We start from the raw sequence: 23,345 nt of genomic DNA on the forward strand, positions 1-23,345 counted from the left end.
CACGGAAGGGGTCACATAATGCATACTACAATGTAAAGTCAGCTATAATAAAAACACTAAATACAGAAAGCACCAAATTGAGGTCATATGAAGGCGCATGAAATCAGGAACTGAAAACAACACAAATAGGGTCGAACGTAACATGGACAACTTGCAATGGATGACGCAAATTAACCAATATTTTCCAACACTATTACAAAAAAATTGACCAGAAACCTCTGGAGAGCCACTAACGGTCGCCTTTGTGATGTATACGTTGGACATGGACCTAGGATTGTTTTGAGGCTTAAATACGTGCATTGGACTTCGTATCAAATGACCTCTTTCCGATCACGTCGCGGGCATTCTATTAAAAGACATTGGACATCCTTATCCGCAATGGCAACGTTCGTCCCCAAATGTACTGCCACAGTGGCCTGAAAGCCACCGAAAAATGATGTCTCGCACTTTTGTAGCAAATTGACGATGGAGCCCTATAATTTCAAGCACTGGTCGAGCGTGTGGTCCACGGCACAGGGCGGATAGCGAACATTGTGGCGCTGTCTTGGAATCGGCGAAGGCGCTCCATCTTGGAGATGGTTCCTCATGGATGATCACACGAAGCGCGCTGCGAAAGGCAACAAGCTCCGCTTCAGTCAACGGTGCACTTGGCACTAACATTCCAGTAATTATTCACGCTTGAAGTCGTCAAGGCTGCTGTTGCGCAACAGCGCACACGCACTGGACGGCTTTCGCTAAGTGTTTGAACGTGGTCACACAAATGTTTCAGTGATCTTCGTATTGAGTAGCGCACGGCCAATGCTGACGCAAGAAGGACATAGGACAAAACAAAGCGCTACACTACAACACATTAGTGCTTTGTGATGTCGTATGTCCTTTTCGTGTAAGTGTTCGCCCATTGCTACTCAATGTAAAAGTCATGTACCAAGCCCCAAATTCTTACCATGCTCAACTTTCAATATGCTTTTCACGTTAAGTTCAGATTATGGAATTTCGCACTATGCTTACGAGCCTTATAAAACATTGGGTACATCCAAGAGTAATCTTGGACTTAGGTGGTTAGAAGAGGAGTACGAGGGGAGACTCGAGGTGAAGTGTTCATGCATGGGTCACAGCGCGTCTTGATCTGGACCCGTGTCATGCATTCCTGTTTCCGTATTATTTTCTATTCTTTTTGCCTTTGGACATTTGGCTTGCAGGACGCCACACCTACGTTGTCGCCGGTATTGGCCACTCATTGCGATAGGGTAAGTAAAGGGAATCGATGGGAAGAATTCTTACATAATACAACCTTATTCGTTTTCCGCAGCTAGAAATGTAGTCCGGCCACCATTGCCTGTTTTGCGTCGTGTGCCGCACCCTCCCCTAGACTCGTTTTCGACATTTAGGCATGCTTCGCGCAGTAGCTGAGGTATTTGTTGCGTGCGTCTATGCTATCAAGCTTTAATTAAACCATGACACGCACACTAATAATTACTTTCTTATGTCTGAGTGGCCATGTCTAGGGTCGTAAAGTTCTTTCCAGTGACTTTGTATTGAGGAAGCATTTATAGGGACACTTGTCGCCGTTATGTTCCGTACAAAGTCAAGAGCGTTAAACTGCTATTTCGCTCTGCGTGCCGTATGCTGTGGGCGCGAGGGGCAAAATGACGGCTTCATGCGCGCCATCTTCTCGCACGCCTAACGCTGGGGGTCAGGGCATTGAGCGCGTGCGCAAGGGTTGGGAGAGTTGAGTGCAAGGTAACGTGATCAAGCATGCTCTAGGGTGGTGGTGGGGGGCGCCGTTGAGCGCGCGTCTTCTCCTCTAGCCCGGCCGTAGCTGCGCATCGCTGTCCGCGCGGATGAGTGCGTACGCGGCCCATGCGCCCTATTTCGGAGGTAATCTGCGACGGAAGCAAAGCTTCGGTGAGCTGACATGGCTGGCTGCTCTTCATGGGCGCTGTCTTCCCGTGCGCCTAGCATTTCAGGTCGCGTAATCTCAAGTTTCGGAAACGCGCTGAAGCGAGAGACAGCGCGAAGCATTCGCTCCCTTCTGTCTGCGCTCTTCATCACGCCAGCGTTGCGACAGCGGGCTTTCGAGTGAGATTTGTCCATGTCTGTCTCTGAACACGAGACGCCATGCTTGATAATTTAATTAGCCAGCGAATGCTTACGGCAATTTATGCGGCCGATAAAACTACGGACCTTACTCCGTGTCATCATCATCATCATCATCATCATCATCATCATCATCATCATCATCATCATCAGCCTGATTACGCCCACTGCAGGGCAAAGGCCTCTCCCATACTTCTCCAACAACCCCGGTCATGTACTAATTGTGGCCATGCAGTCCCTGCAAACTTCTTAATCTCATCCGCCCACTCCGTGTAGTTGTCCAATACTTTGCTATCGTTATCAATGTTTCGCCTTTCCGGCGAAAGTGCGACTTTTTTTTTTTCCTCTCATACCAGGTGGGCACGGATTGTTGTAGACGAAGTAAGAGTGAGGCCAACATCTATGCAAACACCATCATGGAAGCGTTCGAAGCTTCGAATTCTCACAGACACTCCAGCCGTGTCCGGGCGCAGACCCGCGAGCTTCCCGCGCTCAAAGACAATGTACAAACCTGTGAGCAGGCTGACGACCAGACCAATGAGTATGGTGAGTCCCGCAGAAGCCAAGACTCCCCAGTTTGACGAGAAACGATACAACGGGAACACGTCGGCGTTGCTGTAACGAGAAAAATTCATGAAACCCTTTGCGGCATTGCGGTACATTGCAACAGTGTTTGCTGCGACCTCGCGTACATTAAACTCCCGACGCAGCGGGTATCTGCATTCCGTGATTAGAGGGCGAAAATGGCGTTCCACTCACTCTTTCATAAGAGTCGTCATATGCGAGAGAGAGAAAAAGTGCACACGTGTGTAAATAGATGAAGGCGGGTGACAATAATTATCTATGAAGAGGTAAAAGGAAGTTGGGGAGGTTAAACAGAGCAGCGTCCGTTTGAGCATGCCATACACACGAGTGAATAAATAGGAAGAGTGAGGAGCAGAAGGCTCCCTTAACACACATGGTGCACAAAGAAAATGTTAATATTATCAAAGGCTGCCACACAGGCTACTGCGTTTTACTACGAAGCATTCTTTGCCGCTGGGTATATATCTAGCCGTCTTGGAGCACTCCGCCGGCAGATGGCGCCTGATGTCTGGAACGAAACAGGCCGGGGAAAGAAGCTTCCTGGGCTCATGTATGGAGACGATGTAGTTCTACTAGCGGACAATGCAAGAGATTTCCAAAGACTTGCAAACATAAATGGCAATGCAGCGATGAATCTAGGCCTTAAGTTTAGCACAGAGAAATCGGGAATTATGATCTGCAATGAAGAGACGAGTAATGACGAGGTATCAATTCAACAGGAAGTCATGCCCATTTTCAAGGAATATAAATGCCTGGGTGATTACATAAACGAAAGAAAAACCTACTCAAGCCTCCACCAAGATAATCTAAATATTGAAACAGAGCCACTTTGGGGATATAATACATACGAAGTGCTGCGAGGAAATTGGAAAAGTGTAATGGTGTCAGCTCTATAACGTTCGCAAATGCACTTGTGCGCCATAAATCAGAAGTCGTGTCGGGGTTGAAGATTAACCAAAGTGCGGTGGGCCGACTGGCTTTGGGGGCCCACAGTAAGGCCGAGAATGAGGCAGTGCAAGGTCACATGGGTTGGGCTTAATCGAAGTCGGAGAAGTGCAGGTTAAGATTAGTTTTGAAGAAAGACCCTAAGGAACATGGATGAAAAGAAGTGACCGGCTAAAGTGCACAAATATCTGTACCTGAAAACCGTGGACACAGAATGGAAGAGGTCTACAAAGTTGGCAACCAAGTGCCGGGTAACTGAAAGTGTAAAGAGACAACCAGGAATAGTAAAAAAGAAAGTGAGAGAAACGGAGATGGTGAATTGGATGCAAAGGATGGAAACAAAAAGACCTCGCAGATTTACAAAAAAAGAAACAGGAAGAAAGAAACAGGAGGTAAAATCTGTACGATAACAAAGGGCAGTGTCTCGCTATGTGCGGCTCGAGCTGGCTACCAGAGGACTAGAACATACTGGACCAAATATGCGCCACAGTATCAGGCATATGTGTGTGCTGCAAAAAAAAAAAGAAAGCTCGGAACTGGCTAGGCACATCCTAACGGAATGCCACGGTATTCAGCCAGCAAGACCCGCAAGGAACGTCCACCTTCAAGAAGCGTTGGGATTCAAAGAGCATGGAAGGATTAACTGGATAGCAGTCGAGATAAGGAAGTTACGATTAGAATATCGGTGATGAAAAGCAGCGAAGTAATACAGTACAGGAAAGTACAGTATAGTAATAGAGGTCTTAAGTACGAAAGTTAAGGTCGAGATCAGATAGGCAAAAGGCTAGATAGCGATAGATGTAGTAAAACCTAATTAAATCAAGCAGGCTAGGGGACTATTTGTCCCAGCACCGTTTCAAAGCGGATGACAATAAACATCATCATCGGAACAAAGGGCGCGAGCCTATAGGCGTTCTCTGCAAAAAGTGCAACTGCGCGAATAAGTTTCTGTTATGCGGCCAAGACCGGCGCCGAGGCACCGAGTCAGTCGGTCGGCCCGTGTGCAAAAAACGCCAAATCGACGAGTGGTTGCAAGCACGTGAAGGACGCGAGGCGAATGATCGGTGGACGGTTTGAGATGGGTGCGAAGGAATGTGGACATTGTTTGAGAGAGCGTACGGTGAGTCGGCGGACTGTTGCGCCGAAGAAAGACGAACCCGCCAACTCTCCACCAATACGGGCGCCGACGAGTGCTTCGCTGAACGTTTTCCCCAGTATACGAGTATGGTGTCGCGCACAGTGTCGGCGATCGGTTATGGTTCGTATAGTACGTTGCTGTCTGCCCTTTTGGGAAGTCCCTTGCCACCGCGTGAAGTGGATGTCCCTTATATTATATCTTCGTGAGGGGTATCAAGCAATTCGGATTTGGACGTTACGTCTGTATACTTCTCTCTGCAGACGCCAGTCCTCTCCATCATTCAAGCGCCTCAGATTGGGGTGTTTATGTAGTGCCTTCGAAATGTACTCGGTTCGCTAATTATACATCCAAGTGCTTCGTACAACGTTGATTCCCGCAGTGCCTGAGAGTCGGAAATCTTTTTTTCTTTATATAAAGCGAATGTCTTACGCGCGAGGAGCTGCGGGCACTACATTTGGCCCAATAAAAAAAAAGAGAGAGACACAGAAACGCCATGTAACGGTTATACAGCACCACTGGGATTTTCGGTCTTCGTTGCCAAAGTCGTGTAGGCATGAAACGGTTCAACTAGCTGAAATCGCGGCTGACGTTATCTGGGTTTGGTCAGCGCCTTAGAGGCACTGCTCCAGAAGCTGTCCCGCTAATTTGCGGACGTTCAACTGTGCGTGCACGCTGACCGTGTGCTTATCACACGCTTAGGTCATCGACAGTGAGTAACTCCGTTGCTAAATAAACGCACCTGCGTAAGCTCTCTTCGTTTATCTAAATTTCACCAGTACGAGTGAGTGTACCGCATTTTTGCGGACTTATTTTCCACGTGAGGCCAGCATATGCCTCGCGAAAGAGGCTTCGTTCAAGCGCTCTTTGCATCCATAAAGAAGGCTTGTTGTAAAGTGAACAGAACCTTCTTACTGCGGTGTAACAATTGCCACTCGAACGTGCACTATCTCGTGGTGTGCAGCTGGGGCCACAAGCTTTACAGGAATAGATTCTGGCGTATAATTTTATTTGTTGAATATATTCCAACCACGTACATAAACAATCAATGGCATTAGCAGTATGAGGAGGTCTCGGCATGCTTATCGGCTGGCTTAGATGCTTTCTGTTTAAAAATGCGCTGAAAACCGGAAAATGAAAGGCAGGGACTCGCTAGCACGCTCGGTATACAAGGTGCCCCAGATAAATTTAGCCAATGCTTAAAACTGTGCCGCTGCATTATATGAGGACGCGACAAAATGCATGTTGTTGGCCCTACTATGGAAATGGTACCAAAAATTTTATATTCTGCCCAATTGCATAATTAGTCTAGAATATTTAATCCGCATCGCAAGTCCAGAGTTTAGGTTAAGAACTCCCACTGAAGATGTTACAGAGCGCTCCAGGGAACATCAGATTCGACATTCTTTATGTTGCCACCTATTTCGCAACAATTTATTTTTCTGCACTATGAAGAAAGCCCGCGAAATAGACAAGAATAGCACTGCGCTGATAAACACGAGGTCGCGGGTTCGATCCATGCCGCGGCGGCCTCGTCCCGATGAGGGCGGACTGCAAGAACGCTCACACACCGTACATTGGGCGCGCGTTAAGGAACCCCAGGTGGTAAAGATTAATCCGGAGTCCAAGTCTACGGCGGACCCCATAACCAGATCATGAACTTGGCACGTAAACCGTCAGCTGGACGACCGACCACTGTCGGAAGAAGGAAATCTACACCATCGACAGGACCTCACGTCAGAGAAGAAGGCCGTGCAAGTGCTACCGCGCTTCCGATCTACCGTCTTTTGTGAACGTCTCTAACTGGAACGCCCTTAGTGTGTGTGTCTCTGTGTGTGCATTCTTTTAAACCTTTCCTCTCTGTCCACTTTCTAACCCCTATCTCCCAACCCCAGTGCAGGGTAGCAAACCGCAGACTAATATCTGGTTAATCTCCCTGCCTTTCCTCTTCATCTCTCTCTCTCTATCTCTCTCTAACTTAATCAGGAAAATAAAAACACGGAACTACCTGACGGCACGCCGCGATCACCGTGCTCTTAAATGTGTAGCGTTTGCGCTGATTACCGTGTTACACCATAGTGATACTGTGGGTACGCAGTTGGCTCGCACAGAGCACCAAGGCATCAAAACCAGTCTGGAATCAGCAGCATAGACGTTAAAGAATGGATGTAATTGCTCCCCCATTAGCTTTCAGTGTAATTTAAGAGGTCGGTGTTTAAGCAGAAAGACGGCATTAGCATAGAACCTTGCACTAAACCGGTAATGTTGCGCCTGTCCATGGCGCTAACCTGTGGCACACTTGTGATTACTCACTTGTTTGGGCGGACCCTTAGTATGCACGAAAAAAAGATGCTAGGAGCGCTTTTAGGTACAGAAGAGATAGTTGGCACCTTTATATCAGCGCAAGGACTAGGAATTCGCGTATGAAGCTCCAAGAAATTCTAAGAAGATGGAAAACACCATCTGACACCGCGAAATTCATCAAATTTTCTAGAGCTCAATAAACAATTTTCCTCCTTCTTCTCCTCCAGTCAGTTGAATTTGCAAATGACTATTCAGCCAGACAGCACGGGCTTGCAGTATAAAACTGGAAGCTAAACACAAATACCTAATTGAATTTGACTGATCCCGTGCAGATCATAAAAAAAGACCACTATAATGTCTCGTGTCTTGAACAGTCAATTAGAAAAAGTTCCTTGCCTTTTGAAGGTCGTGTGAGCTCCTTTATCTCAGCGTGCTTTTCTTTAAGTAATACCAAGTGCAGCTATGACGATTCAACTTGTGCAGTTGTAAAGCTTAACCTTGGAAGTTAACGATCTTGTTCGTTGTTCCTTCTTTAAAAGCAAGGCTCAAATAATTCGAAGTACACTCCTATTCACGCGAAGCCCAGAATCCTCCGGAGGTCAGTTTCCGTCTAGTCCTTTGTCGTTCAGGAAGGACGTCAAACAACGTGATTTTCCGCATAAGGTAGTAGGTCTTACCTGTGAGCAGGGGAGTACGATGACGTACGCATCGCGTATGTTGTCATCATAGTCGAATTAACGGGGCAGAAGTCCGTGGTGACTGGCATTAGAGGTGCCCGTATTCCGTAATAGATCTTGCCAAACATTTGCCAGAACTGCAACGCCGTTGTGAAAAGCGTGCCTGCGACCACACCCTGTAAAAAGGCAGTACATGAAAAGAAGGAATCAATGCACACACAAAAAAGAAAAAAAAATGTGATCGCGAGCACGCAGGAAAGAATCTTTGATACCACGTTTAGATTACCTTGCTGTTCGCCCACGGAAATAGGAAAGCCAAAAGAAACATCCCGACAAACGGACCGGACGCTCCGTTGTGCATCACGACAACAACCTGGTCACAAAAAAAAAAAAAAAAAAATATGCAGCATGACAATTCTCGTCATTCTCTCCTAGTACCTTGATTGAAAGCTCCCTGAACTCACCCGAACTGCGGACCCCAAGTAGGGCACGATCATTGAGTAGACGGTCATAAGAATTCCGAAAAGAAATGCTGCAGCAAGAAACAAAGACGTCAGTGATAACCAACGAAAGGTCTCGAAGGTGAAATTGTCTGTTCTGCAATACGGGCCTGCGGGCCCAAGTTTGTTAGGTTAGCGTTGACCTTTTGCGCTCGAGATAAACTTCGGCTCAGAAAACTTTACTTGCGTTAGCAAAAATTGTTCACTGTCTTACTGTGCTAATCCAAACAAGATAGAGGTACACAGGAATATGTAGACTTGAAGTGATCGCCAGTGGTCGAACAAGGGATGTCGCTAGAGTCAATGTTTCGATAGGGTTCGCCTTACGGCCGCTGTCCAAGACATGTCCTCTTGCCAAAACGTTGGTTCCAGACACATTCCTTGCTCGGCCGCTGGTGATCACTGCAGTGCGGAAGATAGATGAAATTTGCTCCAAGCGCACGTAGTATGTTTATGTCATCTGCTGTATACTTCTTTCCACTGAATTGATTTCTTTTTTTTTTTAAAGGTGTCCATCAAGGTTGCTCTCGCGGACGCAGAGATCTAGGGTCGAATTCCCGTAGCTTTTCTTTCGTAATTGCTGTTTACCATTGGCCGGCCGCCTTCGATAATAGTATATCTCCAACATCAGGAGTGGCTTGCATCTGCTGTTACCACGGAGCAAGAAACATTTAGGAGTGGAAACTCCGCTGTTTGCGGCGACCAAAAAAAGTCACAAGCCCGCAGAGCCGTTATCGTGCTGGCGGCGCCTGGCGGCCTGGAAAGAAATTACCGCCATTGAGACACGGCCGGACTCGAGCGGCAGCGGCGCGCGTGTCCGGCCGTGATTGAGAGCGCGCCGGAGCCGCCTGCTCGGGCGCTGCATTTCTTTTTTCTCGCTGCGGCTTCTCCGACGCGCCGCATGGCGCCGCCACTGTATACGGTCCCGTCGGCGCATACAACAATTGTGACCTTATCTGGTCGCCCACGCTCGCTCGCGCTGACGGGAGTTTCCCCTCCTAAATGTCTTACTCCGTGGCTGTTACAAAGAATTTGAGCGTAAGAACGCCTTTCTTTTTTTAAATGTAGGCCCAGTGCACCTCACCTGTGACATTAATTTTGTGCTGATGAACGCATTGTTTTAACAAGGTGTGCTATTTGTTGAACACATTAAGCTCGCAGGGCCTTTGGTCCCCGTCACTGATGTTAATCACACATGGTCACGGCAAAGCGTTGCGACAAATGTACGTTTCCCTCAACTTCGTTCGGCTTCACTGGGGAAACACGAGAGACGTCAGAAGACACTACTTGGCCTTCCAGTGGCCATGACCTTAGCTGAAATGGGGCCTGGGGCCGACTTCCTGCTCAGCCGTCTTCAGATTCGCAGATGTATTCTAGCCGAGACAAGCAAGATATAAAAACGTTGAGCGGAATTCTCATATTACCGTTCCAACATGATCTGCTACCGATATATGCACGAACTTTTTCTCCTTCGGCTTCTCTTTGGTGTGGACATGGTAATAATGAGGTGGAAATAAGTGAATGTACATCAGCCCAAATCTTCTCCCTGTCATCTCTGTTTTGCTCTTGTACCTCATCTATAGCTTTGATCTGGCATATATCATCATGACTTCCCAACACGCCCAAATCTGCACGGTGCAGTCATGCTGCTGTGGCCCCATATTTAGTCAAGAGTGGGGACTCGAAATCCTACCTCAAGTTCATCGAGTGGAGCAAAGCGCCGTCCTTCGAGTGAATAAACTGCACTTCAATAACCCTGACCCATCTCTTCTATTTTAAGGCTAGTCGGGTATGCTCGACTAATTCTCCAAGATCAAAGAAGTCACTTTTTAGCATTCTCGCCAACCACTTTGATTGCCAAATCTGGAATTGCCGTAAAGATATTGCTCTAGGATCTCACTAAATATTGTCTTCGTGCTATGGCGAATGTTTGCAATAACCAAGTTTAAAGATTGCGGGCGCTGGTTTCCCTATTGAAATGTTGGTTGTCGCGGCAACGAACTTTGCCAAAAACCCTAAAATGCTCGTTAAGGCCTGGTAATGCAAAGTAATGCAGTGGTTTTGCTGTCATTCTACGCACGCATGTTTCTTTCATAAACTAAAGATTATCTATTAATGTGAAGGCATCCGCTAGTTGGTCAATCATTTTCAGGTGGGAACAGCGCTAAAGATACGGACAAAGGTGAAGGCACATAGAAAACAACACGTTCCGCTGTTACTGGCAACTCATTTATTATTGTGACAGGCAAACATTTAAACAGACTGGAGAGCATCGTCAAAATAATAAAAAAAGAAGCATCATAAACATAAAAAGAGAGGCAGTAGGTGGTCACGTGTACTGGCGCATGCGCGCTGTAATTGAACCTGGTCATAAGTTTGCAGACGAGTATACAATTTCCCTGCGTACTTGGCTCTCTCAAGAAGTATTGCAGCCATTGCAAGCGTGAGTTAACAGTTACAGTTAACAGTTACAATTCACAGTTGCAGTTAACAGTTACAGTTAACAGTTACACTTAGTAACTCCAGTTAGCAGCTCCAGTTAGCAGTTCTATTCACAGTTCGGGATTATCTTAATTGTAATGAAAATGCCTTTCATAAAAATAAAAGATTTGAAAGACAGATCCCTCGAAAGTGGCGCTAGGCCTAGGATTTTCGATAAGCAGGCGCAGCTTCAGCCCTGTTCGGATTCCATCTCGCATTTTAAACATGTGCCCTATAAAGCGAATGATTAAAGAAGAAGGTAATTAGCGAATATACTTAAATACCAACTGCACATTGCGATTTGTCGCGCAAATAATGTCTACCTCCTCAGGTAATCGACCTGAGCAGACCAAATTGCATTATATGCTACTTGTGAATTTAAAAAAAGAAGAAATTGGGTTGGAAAAAAGGCGTGGCCCTGCCATAACGTTCATCTCCGCGCGTGTAATTATAATGGTCTGAAAAACAGGCACTATTCGAATCTCTCTGCCCATTGTTGGAAACGTGGCTGCGTGCCATTTTATTTATTTATTTGTTTATTTTGATCACGTGGATATTTACTACGTATTGTTTCTTTTCCGAGAAGAAGCTTTAGTGAAATAAAAAGACCACGCTTTTCTTGTCTGCTCTTCCCATGTTTCGTTCTGGCTCACATCTACTGGTATCCGGTATACGGCGGCCGCATTTCGATGGGGGCCAAATGCGAAAACACCCGTGTACTTAGATTTAAGTGCACGTTAAAGAACCCCAGGTGGTCGAAATTTTCGGAGTCCCCCACTACGGCGTGCCTCATTATCAGATGGCGGTTTTGGCACCTAAAACCCTATAATTGCATTATTAATTTTGGCTCGGCTGCTACTTCACTTTTGCTTACTTATTTAGCTAGCTGAAGCATGTCTGCCCATCGCTACCAATCGTCTACTATCGAGTTATGAGCGCCTCTCGCGCAAGCGAACGCGTTGAGTCTCTTGGCCAACGCCAAGAGTCTCTTGGCCAACGCAAGTCCGGCACACTTCCATCTGTGACGTCATGCTACTTTGCCCGGATGGCATAGAAGCTAATGAAGCTAATAGAATGTAACACTCCAGAGTAGGCCGGGGTGATTTTGACGTTACCGCTTTCGTCACGCCGGGCTTGGCAATAGAAATTTCGCTCTAAGTAGCATGATGTCCTAACACAGAGTGTACAGGCCTGCTACCTAGGAGGCACTGGTTCAGCCCAGTGGGTAAGACACTCGGCTTCTGAGCGTGGGGTCGTCGGCTTAAAGCTTGCTACCGCCAACGCTTCTCAAGATTTCGAATTTATTATGTTTTTAATGCATTAATTTCTTTATAGCGATTACCGAGGCTAAGTTAGAATGCACGCGCAAGGAACGCGTGGATAACACAGGCTTGCGAGGGTGCCGTGGCGAAGCTCTCTCGCCTCATGCAACACCTGGTGGTCGCTTTCGCCCGCTCTGCTCCGTCGAGGCGCGCACGCGACGTAGTGCCGCAGCCAATGGGAATTTAGGTGCCCTTTCGCTGCTACAGACGCCGGCCTTTACAGTGGAGCTGTACATGGCTAGGGGTCCATCTATTTTACGCGTTCATGCGTGAACAATAAGAAAGGTGAGCGTGGGCCTATCCGGAAGATAGCGCAATATTAGGGAGTAAGGAGCTGTTTCATGCAACAGAATAGTCGAACGGCCGAATGCACATGGAGCGGACGCGGGCAAGGTGCAGCGTAAGGCGGCAAGGAAAGAAAAAAAGCTGAGTAGCTACGCGCATACCACACCGGGGCGCGTACACTGGTCTGAGCGGAGCGGACAGTATGCGTGAAACTAAACATGTGATATTTTCTTTGGACTCTGGCAAAACGCGGATGGTTTTCATTAGGCCTCATATCATCCACTATCGAAGTACGATAATTGCAACACCGCTAGCACACTCCTCATCAGGCAAGCGTTGTGAGACGCATTCAGTGCAAGATTAAAACTCAATATCGCTATAGATGTTTTGCCTACCGACGAAACGGGCATTCTCTTTTTTTTATCACTGCGAACAATCTGCTTTAAACACCCTATAAGTTTACTCGAATAAAATCATTGCGGCTGAATTATCTACTTAGACGGCCATTCTTCGCAAAAAAAGAAGAAAAATAAGAAAGCAAAGCCGAGCAATTCATTCACTAAATACTTTAGCTACATCAATTAACATCTTAATAACAAACTTTATGGATCATGTTTACATTAGAAAGTTGAAGGGAATCGACATGAAGCTCTAGTTCCGTGTTTCTACATTTCAAAATGGCCATGTAGACCCGAAACGACTGGTGTCAAATTATCGGTTCAGTTTCGACACCCCTATCGAGGGGTGGCGATGCCAAGCAATTGCTTATTGGAATTTTTATTGGAGGTGGAATTTCTAGTGGAGAAACATTCTAGAATGCAGGGGTCAGCGTCCTCTACTAGAGGTAGAGAAGGTTGCAATTTTATTTTCGTTTTGGACGTGTTCAGGGTGTCATGGGAAGTCTCGCTGCCAGCAAAAGGCCGGTGAATTGCGTGAGAAGCCCCCTAACAATATTCTGGTGTTCTGATGGACCACTTTTCTTGGCTAATTACGCTCGAAAAAGTACCAAAATATCAAAACTATACGGCAACTATCAACGTACCTAGTCCTTTTGTTAAGTGTCTGGCCGAGTGGTCTTCGAGTTTGACGAACGTGGAGACCACATCCATGTAGCAGACAGCGGCTTGAGAATTGATAATGGAGGATATTGTACTGCAAGAAGAATAACAGCGGCGGGTTTAGTGGCACCCGCTAATAGACAGCTATTTCAAAAGTGAGATATAAACTACCGAAGTGCTCTCGCATAATACCTCGTGGCTGCGCTGACAACGCCAGTTAGGAAAAGACCTGAAAAACCTGGGAAATTAAAAAGATGTTCCTTCACATAGTAAGGCAAAATCTGAAAAGAAAAAAAAAACAAAGTTTAAAGAGTGCATTGCTGTAGTGCTCTGTCGAACGTTTGTACCAGGGTATGTACAGCCCATAACACATACGCCCAGAGTGAAACAACGGTGCTTTCGGAGTGCGTTTTCGCCGTCGACCATACAGGCCGCTGGTGCGGGACAACTTGCTCAGAACATGTGGTGCCAGATGGGTTGGTCAACACTATTCGTACTTCTTGCTATGCAACGTACTTTTTTCTCAATAAAGCTGTGCGCATACGCTTACTCTCACTCCCAGCTGCGCCTAAGTTGGAATGCCATTGCCAGAAGGCATGATACGGGTCATGCCGTGGAGCATGGACGAAAGCTCTTTCCTCCATGTTGGACAGTTACTGCTCTGTAAGCTGCTACAGTCACGGTAGTGGGAATGGCGTCCGCTTTGTTTTTTCTTTTCCGCAAAGAAGTTGCACAAACATCTATTTACAGACATGTATTTACGACAGACATGTATTTACAAAAGAAGGGTATATCTGCCGTGCACGCCTTAAACCAGGAGTCACAGTGTAACCTAACATTGAAACGCACGTATTAGCAGCGGTCACTTCTACAAAGGTGCGTAATCTGTATTGCGGTATTTATAATCGAGTTTTTGTTGTGCAAAGATTGTCGCGTAATGCTTTTCAGCTGGCTATGTCCTGACCTGTTGTCGTGAAAACACCGGAATCTGACCAATCTGCTGCTGGCCGGTCTTCATCTTCTCAGTCGAGGTAGTGGTCAAGCTATCCGACAGGAAATGTTGATGCATCTTTCAAATCATGGTTTCATCCTTCGTTGTCGTAGACGAAGAACGATCTGCACGTCGCTACCATCTTGTCGCTTGCGCGTAAGCATAACGTATGCATAGACGTAAGCATAGACGTAGGCATAGACGTAAGCATAGAGGTTTTCATCTTTGAGAGCAAGAACCTTTTCTCTGGACTGTAGTGCGGGAGTACAAAGGCACGCGCGGCAGCTTCTGCAATGTTTTCACACGCGTTTTCACGCGCACTTAGCACAGCCCAGAGGGCATTATGGCGGCGCCCAGGGCGCTCTGCTTGAAGATGTCTGTAGAGCAGAAACGAAGAACCATTTTAGCGCGAGCGGCGCAAGAAAAGGAAGCGAAATGATGCCGCGAGAGACAAGTTGATACAACGCTGTCCCCCTTGTTACCGCCGCACATGCCACCAATGCCACAGCGGAAATAAGCAGCTTGTCATGAAAATTTTGTTACAGTGACGGGCGATAAAGGGATGCCTCACTGGAAGAAGATGCATTGACCTCTGCCGTTTTTTATCAACGATACTGCACCACGCCATGAGCGTCTCGGCAGTTGCCATGGTGCAAATGCGCGCTTTTTCGCCTCATGTGACCTGTATAACTCACTACAGCGGCTTTCCTTGCTTCATATAGAGACGCGCAATTAGCAATTATTTGGCCAATGATGCACCGCTTGCTAAGAAAATCCCTTCGGCTTAGCGACCTCCACTAGAGCCGGAGAAGAAAGTGCGCTGGAGCACACGCAGGTCCCGCGCTGACAATGTTTGTGGCGGACTGTACAACATGTGTCATGCGCGAGAGCCAGCTTTTGTTGATAGCCCGCTTCTATGCATGTATTAGTAACAGACTATCGTTACGGAACCTCGAGCACTTCTGACCTATGAAGCCATTATACACCAAAGCTATAGTATTTCGCTCCAAAAACAGTTTTCACGCTTTTGGGGCGTACTTTGTCCCACGATAATTGTCATCTGTACTGCTCACCTTTCCCTTCGTTAACGCTGCGCGCCGGATACTCCCGGGCTACGAACGGTATGCGCGTTCTCAGCGTGACATAGCATTATTGAGAAGTGGCGAGCAATGGGAAAGTAACGAGTGCCGAGTTTTCAAGAAAGGAAACCCAAGAAAGACAGATTAAGATTGTTGTTGTGAGAAAGGTAGGCTCAAAAGACGTGAATTGTTTGTAGAGTGTTGATCAGTCGCGGCGGTGTAAAAACGAACGCGTTAGCACCAATGTGTATCAAGAACCAATACGGTTGTGTTTATCGCGCAGCGCGAAACGAAAGTATAAAGGTGCCCCGCACGCCTCGTATAGCGCATGCTGAGAAGCAGTTTGTCTCAAGCAAGCAGCTTGCCGTAGGTGGCGCCAAATGTACCCACCTACACCACTCAAGGGGAAGTGTGCGAGCCGGGGCTATACATTTCCTGTGCAAAGCGTTCACATGTAAAGCCATTACAGAGAAAGACAGCCTATTATACTATATACCTCGTCGTACTTCCCGATTGCGCCTGTCAACACAGGGTCGCAATCTCGGTACCAGTAAATCAAGGCCATCGCCATCACTCCGATGATGATCATGTAGATGATGTTCAGAACTACTCCAATGCACATCGTCCTGCAAAACGTCGTGAGAGAGAAGTCATAAGGGAAAGGCAGGGAGTATAACCAGGCTGAGCTCGGTAGGCTACCCTGCACTGAGGAAGGAGAAAAAGGGGACTGAAGGAGGATGAGGAAGAAAGAAGTCCACAACTTGCACTGTTACGCACACAAGCGTTCATCGCTGAGTCATTCATAGGCAGTCATACAGGCTGGTACATTTCAAGAAACGCACCAGCGCCTTTGTGGGATGTCACATAGCAGATGGACGAGGCCACGGGCCTGTCATCTAACGCCCCAAATCTGTCTGACGGGCACTCCTCTCATCTTCGAATGTGGGGCAGTCACACAAAAGATGTTTGGTCGTTTCTTCTACGCCATATGTGCTGCAATTGGGACTGTTCACCATTCCAATTAGGAATGAGTAGGCGTTTGTGAAAGAAACTGTTACTCGCAAGTGGTACAGTATCGTCTCTTCCAGCCGGTTATAACCAGGTGAAGGTTTCAATGTCATATGCAGGTCCACGGCATATAGTCGCTACGTGAGAGAGAGAGAGAGAGAGAGAGAGAGAGAGAGAGAGAGAGCCAGACAGAAGAAAGGGGAAAGGCAGGGAGGTTAACCAGATGGGTAGATCCGGTTTGCTACCCTACGCTGGGGAGAGAGAGGAGGGAGAGGTATAAGCAAAGTAGAGATAAAAAAAGAAAGGAGCATAGACATACAATCACAGTCAAATACTCACACTGCATACCGTCACCACACAGCACAGTAGCACTTGCAGCACTATACACATCGGTTCACAGTACAGCGCAACATGAGAAGAAGAAGAAGAGTACGCATTTGGGCTGGTTGGTTCATGATTACGAGCAAGAAAAACAGCGCTAAACGACAGGACGAGTGAAGGGACACAGACAACAGCGCTGACTAACAACCGAAGTGTCTTTATTCTTTCTGAAGGGACATAGACAACAGCGCTGACTAGCAACCAAAGTGTCTTTATTCTTTCATGCCCAATTCTGTTGATTCTGTGGTTTCAGATAGCGGAGGAGCACATATATGCTGACTGAAAGAACAAAGACACTTTGGTTGTTAGTCAGCTCTGTTGTCTGTGTCCCTTCACTCGTCCTGTCGTTTAGCGCTGTTTTTACTGCTCGTAAGAAGAAGTAGTTTAATGAATGGAAAATGTAGAGAGGTCGGCCGGAAAATGGGAGCATCTGGCCTGCTACTCTACGTCAGGGAAGGGGAAGAAGGGAAGAAAGAGGGTCACAATGGGGGATGATAATGGGAAGAACGAGGTGAAACACACATTGCATAGCTGGTATCGCAAGCGTGAGTCCGCGCAACATGAGAGTTCACACAGTACTATATAGGAAAGTTTAGGTATCCATACGTAGCCGAGGGGCGCGGGGTCTCCCCTGCGTCTTCTCTGGACCTTATAAAGTTATTTCACTCACTCACTCATCCATTACACAGAGAGCATGCACGGTTGTGTGAGAAATGAACATATGGAAGAGCCAACGAAATCATATTGAGCCGATCACCATGTGCACGTTTCTTTTTTTGGGCGCATGTTTTAGCACCGTGCTCTGACTGCACCTTGCCTTTACATGTCATAGTACAAAAGGCTTCGTCTCATCATCGCGTTACCGATAGGGCTGAGATACCTTATGCGCGCATCGCATTGAACAAATGGAGCCGTTCCATTACGCCTGCAAGGGCAAACAGTGTTTCTACGAAAGTAAATAACCTTTAGAAGAGTAATACGCCCTCGGCCTTGTTGCTGCATCTCTGGCGAGCGAAAAACAGCGCGCACACACGAAAATGGGCACTGAGGCAAGGAGGACAGCAATAGCGCTTCAATTGTATGTATTTGTTCAATAACCTGGCCTCAATGCGAACAGAGGAAATCAGTGCCACAGAAGAATAAAACATCGGAGTTGTCTGAAAGCTCACTGTACGACATGAAACACAGACGCACATGCCTATAAGAAAACCATAACTGTGTCCGCACAATGGCTGACGCCTTTGTGCAACTCATGCGCCGCAGTATACGCCGGTGCTTTGCCGGCACACATATGCCTCAAGACGAGGTCCAAGATTGGCCTACGGTAAGCCGTATCTTCTAGCGCGCCTGCACAAGTATCACGCTAGTATCAAGTATCAAGAGAGCGCACAGTCGCTATGGATTACAGGATTGTATAATCCCGTGCTTTACCTTTGCGCCTCCTTGAGGTTCCTGGATGCCATGTACCTCTGGACGACACTCTGGTCCATGCCGGTGCGGAGGAGGTTGTGGACGAGCAGGCCGAAAAAGCACGACCAAAAGTTTTCGTCATTCGTGAAGTCGAGGTCCATCCTGTGTTATTTATACACAATCATTTTCAAAAGATGAAGCGCCAACAGTGACAGCACACTAAGCTATGCACCAACTAGCCCCACAACGTGTTTTATTTATATACAGTCAACGTCACATTTCGTAAACCAGCTTCGGAAATCATGAGCGGGTACTTTCAGCGTATCGTGCGTTGCATAGACACCTTAAAACGTGCCTGTTGCACGCATTTTGCTTTCTTACTTAGTTTTGAGATTTTTTGACTCCGCACGTTTAACGAATCACTGTTTGGCACTTTAGGGCCGAGTGCAATAGTTCTGTTTGGGCTGGTTAGCGGGTTCCTTCTTTATGGATAAAACTATCTTTTTGTCGCGATTTATTCATTGACTAAAGCACGAAACAGTAAATAACTTTTTTTTTATCTTGTGTTAAAAATACATTTCGCACGGCGTCATACCGAATGTGCGCGCATGACTTTATTACGTTGTCTACTGTGGCTGTCGTTACAAGGAGTCATTACCTGCGTCTAAGCAACCGCATGCTGCCGATTATATGCTCCTTTTACGGTCAATACGGGACGAAATGCAAGCCATTGCTAGCTAAGGCATTGAATGCTTTGTTTATTCATAGCGTCCGTATATTGCACGTGCACGTGTGAGTGGGGAAAGTAGGACATTTGCAGGCGTAGGTTGGAATCGGCTAGCACAATACAGGAATAATTGGAGATCACTGGAAAGGCGTTTGTCCTGCAGTAGACACAAAAATAGGCTGCTGCTGCTGCTGCTGCTGATGATGATGATGATCATGATGGTGGTGGTGGTGGTGCTGCTGGTGGTGACGACGGCGACACTGGAGGGACTACTTGGCAAAAAAGCTGTCATAGCGGCTTGACGAGGGCCCAGGGTCCATTATATGACAGCAGACACCAGCTGAAGCAAATTCAACAAACCTACTTGCACAGAGATAAACAACGACACACGCTATAAAAAAAAAGAATGCAACACTTTAGCAGGAACTAATAGAGCAATCATCACTCACTCGTTGATCATAGACACGAACATTTATCATTCAGGAGAGAGATTCACTATTAGATAAATAATAATAATAATAATAATAATAATAATAATAATAATAATAATAATAATAATAATAATAATAATAGCTGGGCGCATGCGATATTCGGAACACTGGATTAAGGAATTGAATAGTCGCTATTTGTAAACGGGAACATTCGAATAGTTTTCGAATGTTTCCAATTGTTAACTATGTGCGATGAAACAGGAAGTTGGAAGAAAAGTGCGATAAATTTCATCCTCGTGGCCATGGTAGACAGTCGGAGCCAGACGTTCCCGGGCTAAACCGCCATCATTCGCACTCACCACTCACCAGTGTGCCGAGTATGCGAACAAACTGCTGATTTGATCCTATAGTGCTCCACACTTATACTATTAATAAACAGCGCTTCATAACGTACATTGAAATATCAGAAACTTGTTCACGTTGTGCATACACTAGCATGTGGAGATCGCTCTATAGTGATGCTGAAAGTGGCTCTACATTGCGGAGTGTATTCGACATTTGATTCGATTGGTTTCTGCAACTATTCTATTTGTATTCGATTCGGTCTTAAAATAGAGAGAGAAATGACACATAGAAGGGCAGGAAGCTTGACCAGATGTAGTTGTGGTTTGGTAGTCTACACTGGAGGGAAGGGGTCGGAAGATAAAAGAGAGAAAGAGAACGGAAGGGGACAGACGGTGCGAGAGAGAGAGACAAGCACACGCTAAGTAACCGCATGCACTGGGCTGGTGCTCAACCAGCTTTCTTGACCCCATGTACAATATATATATATATATATATATATATATATATATATATATATATATATGTTTCATGCACTTGACGAACCTTCGTGTGACCTCGAAGAATTGTTCACTGAAGTGACGGCCTTATATATGAGAACTTAGAAGACCTCATAGTAGGAGAGAGTTCAATTTCACAGCCTCATTGCTCTCCCACCACCAAGAATCTGGGGTCTCTCGGTGGTGTAATCTTCCTTCGTGTAATTGTCGTATACTTCACTATCACTAATACTACTTCGCCTTTCCGGCGAAACTGCAGCCTTCCTGTGTCTTCTTTTCTTATTCTGTGAGTCCGAGTATAAGCGCTGCTGCGGTTGACTGCTGCTGATTCTGATTTCGAGTGAATCCGGCTTGGCCTTATTTCGGTTACTGAGTTAATTATAAGGTGTTCCCCAACTATCATGCACAAAGACTTAAATTAAGAGCAGTTGCGTTGCTCGAAGAAAACCTACTGCATATTGTTTCCAGTACAGTGGAGTAGCCGCCATTAATTCTTTCGTTCCTGAAATTTAATTCGACAATTACAATTAATTATCTAATTCGACAAGTACTGTCCTAATTATCAAAGTGTCAATGATGCATTTGCAGGCACCCCCAGGCACCCCCGAATGACATCTAACGGCTGTGTTTTCAGCGACGTACTAATTCCGCGCAATTTTTTCCGACTGGTAAACAAAGACCACGAAATATGAAAAGTACCACGTGGCTACGCTCCCACCCGCGTCATAAAGCAGCGTCCTCAAATCAGGTGATTGAATGCAACGGCAATGCCTGTCGAAAACTCGAAGACGCAGCGCAGCACCTTAATTCTGGTACGGAAGGAGCACCAACAGCAGGCTTCGCGGCTTTGCAGCTATTCCTTCTTCTCTACGTCACACTTATTATCCGCATCTCAAGGCCGACTGATCCCATTGATAACAAAAGCCCCTTGATAACGCGGTCGAAGCGCCGCTCTGAGCGCGCACGAAACGCGAAAAGCAATGTAATAGGCATAGCATGTTTCAAAATCCCGGCTTTGCTTGCACCGAATCGACAAAGTGCGCGCAGCTATATTTCGCACCAGAGATTTGCTTCCGACCAAAGCCAGATTAAAGTGACGGTTTTATTTTTCATTAAAGTGCATACGGGCTGCAGAAACAGGGTCGGGGGAGAAAATAAAAGCGAAATAAACAGACTGGGAAGCGACTCACGTGTAGAGAAAATGCCAAACCGATGCGTTCGAGAAACTAAATATAGCACTTCTAAATGAGCCCAATTGGCAATCGGGCCGCCTGCACAAAAAGCAAACTAAAAAAATATATTAGATTTCAGTGTGCCCCTATAATCTATGAATTCGTAAGTGCCGTTGAACACCAGCTGCTGCCTAGATGGCATGTTAGAATAGGTGTCTCCTTCTGCAGCTACGCAGTACTGAGTTCGCTTTATCACATCTTCAGTGGCTTTCTTGATGACCGACGCTTGAATTCGACAGCAGACATCTGCTATCCTTACCTTGACCTAACCTGACGTCCATCTCGATCATGTAAGCACGATCTTTCACATAACCTGAAAGAAAGAAATCGAGTGGAGAGAGGCCAGGCGGCCTGGCCAGCCAATTTCGCATGAAAAGTCGCATCCAGCCAGTTTCGCGCTCGGCTGCTGCTGTGTGCTGGTGCCCCACCTTGCTGATACCACGGAAGTGGAAGACGTGATAGCGGGACTTCACTGAGAAACTCATCCACCACTCCTTCCAGTATTTGGTCCATCCAATGCTGTCCGGTCAATGCGCGATCGAAGAAGATGGGACCGATCATAGCACCGGCGTAAATATTGAGAAACACATGGTGACTGGGACGAAACAAAACGCAACTGTAAGCATTTACACTGACGTTGTCAATTTCGCTTTTGTGGTAATAGGCTTTGTGGCAAAAAGAAAAAAAAAGAAAATACCATGCGTGCACTTTATCCACGTTAAGACGACAGCTATGACAGCTTGTTTCCAACTAACACCAAACGCGACGTGTTACTTCGGCCGAACCCGCCGTGGTTGCTCAGTGGCTATGGTGTTGGGCTGCTGAGCACGAGGTCGCGGGATCGAATCCCTGCCACGGCGGCCGCATTTCGATGGGCGCGAAATGCGAAAACACCCGTGTACTTAGATTTAGGTGCACGTTAAAGAACCCCAGGTGGTCAAAATTTCCGGAGTCCTCCACTACGGCGTGCCTCATAATCAGAAAGTGGTTTTGGCACGTAAAACCCCAAATATTATTATTACTTCGGCCGAGGCGCGGCAAATAAGGCATTAGCGCGATCACGATGCTTTAAAGCCAAGCTGTATATGTCTAGTCGCATGGAAAGAGAAGCGAGTCTGAGACACATATCATTCACGTGCATTTCACACCCCGTTGATAAAAGACTTTACCGAAGGGGTCACTAAAGCCTACAGGTTTTTTGCAGGGCCAGAAAAGCACGCAAATCATTTTGAAGTGAGGTGAACATACAGCAACATATTCATTCTCTGGGCATAAGCTATCCATACCTTTAGAAATAATTGTTAATTCGCTACCTCCTTCTCTTTAAAAAATATAATAAACTTTTACCTGTGTATATATTTAAATATATTGTCTATGTGCATAGTGTTTAGAGTGGAAATTTAAAACAATATTGAAGTGAAAAAATACGGACGAGGAAGCCGGCGCTGGAAGTTCTAATGCGCATGCTCTCCTATTGTCAGAATTTGCAGAAATAAAGCCAAGTATGAATTAAAATACGTGCACGTCCGCGCCAACAATGATACAGTAAGCTATTAGCCATGTGCATAATAAAATTTTAAGTGAAAAGGTCGAGGCAAGTCAAAAGAAACCTCAAATGATGTGGTTGACAAAACTCTGGCAGTGGCACGTTAGGTGGAGGGGAGGGGGCTAGCCTTCGGCATCACCGGGGGAATGGGGGCTCAAACCTCCCCCTCCCCCCCCCCGGAAAAGTCTGGAGGGGACTCGAGCCCCGGAGCCCCCCGTAGTCGGCGCCTAGGGTGAGAGGATAGCTACTGCAGACTTTGGAGTGCAAACAGTTACGCTGATAAGCTGGTCATTTGCGCTTGGCGACTTT

General features: G+C 46.5%; 2 protein-coding genes across 3 annotated transcripts in view; one reads left to right on the top strand and one right to left on the bottom strand.

Annotated features, from left to right (window-relative positions):
• LOC142576427 (zinc finger CCHC domain-containing protein 24-like) overlaps nt 1–23,345 on the top strand; it is a 239,965-nt gene that overhangs the window by 94,323 nt on the left and 122,297 nt on the right. The window lies entirely within an intron of this gene.
• LOC142570818 (sodium-coupled monocarboxylate transporter 2-like) overlaps nt 1–23,345 on the bottom strand; it is a 119,489-nt gene that overhangs the window by 1,476 nt on the left and 94,668 nt on the right. The window contains exons 6-13 of the mRNA XM_075679137.1: nt 18,280–18,420; nt 15,956–16,085; nt 13,582–13,670; nt 13,374–13,483; nt 8,208–8,275; nt 8,030–8,116; nt 7,744–7,919; nt 2,609–2,712 (exon numbers count right to left, since the gene is read on the bottom strand). Coding sequence (XP_075535252.1) covers nt 2,609–2,712; nt 7,744–7,919; nt 8,030–8,116; nt 8,208–8,275; nt 13,374–13,483; nt 13,582–13,670; nt 15,956–16,085; nt 18,280–18,420 — 905 coding nt within the window. The remainder of the gene's footprint in view (nt 1–2,608; nt 2,713–7,743; nt 7,920–8,029; nt 8,117–8,207; nt 8,276–13,373; nt 13,484–13,581; nt 13,671–15,955; nt 16,086–18,279; nt 18,421–23,345) is intronic.

The sequence above is a fragment of the Dermacentor variabilis genome, chromosome 1 (genome assembly GCF_050947875.1).
Source record: "Dermacentor variabilis isolate Ectoservices chromosome 1, ASM5094787v1, whole genome shotgun sequence".
In the NCBI taxonomy this organism is placed as follows: Eukaryota; Metazoa; Arthropoda; class Arachnida; order Ixodida; family Ixodidae; genus Dermacentor; species Dermacentor variabilis.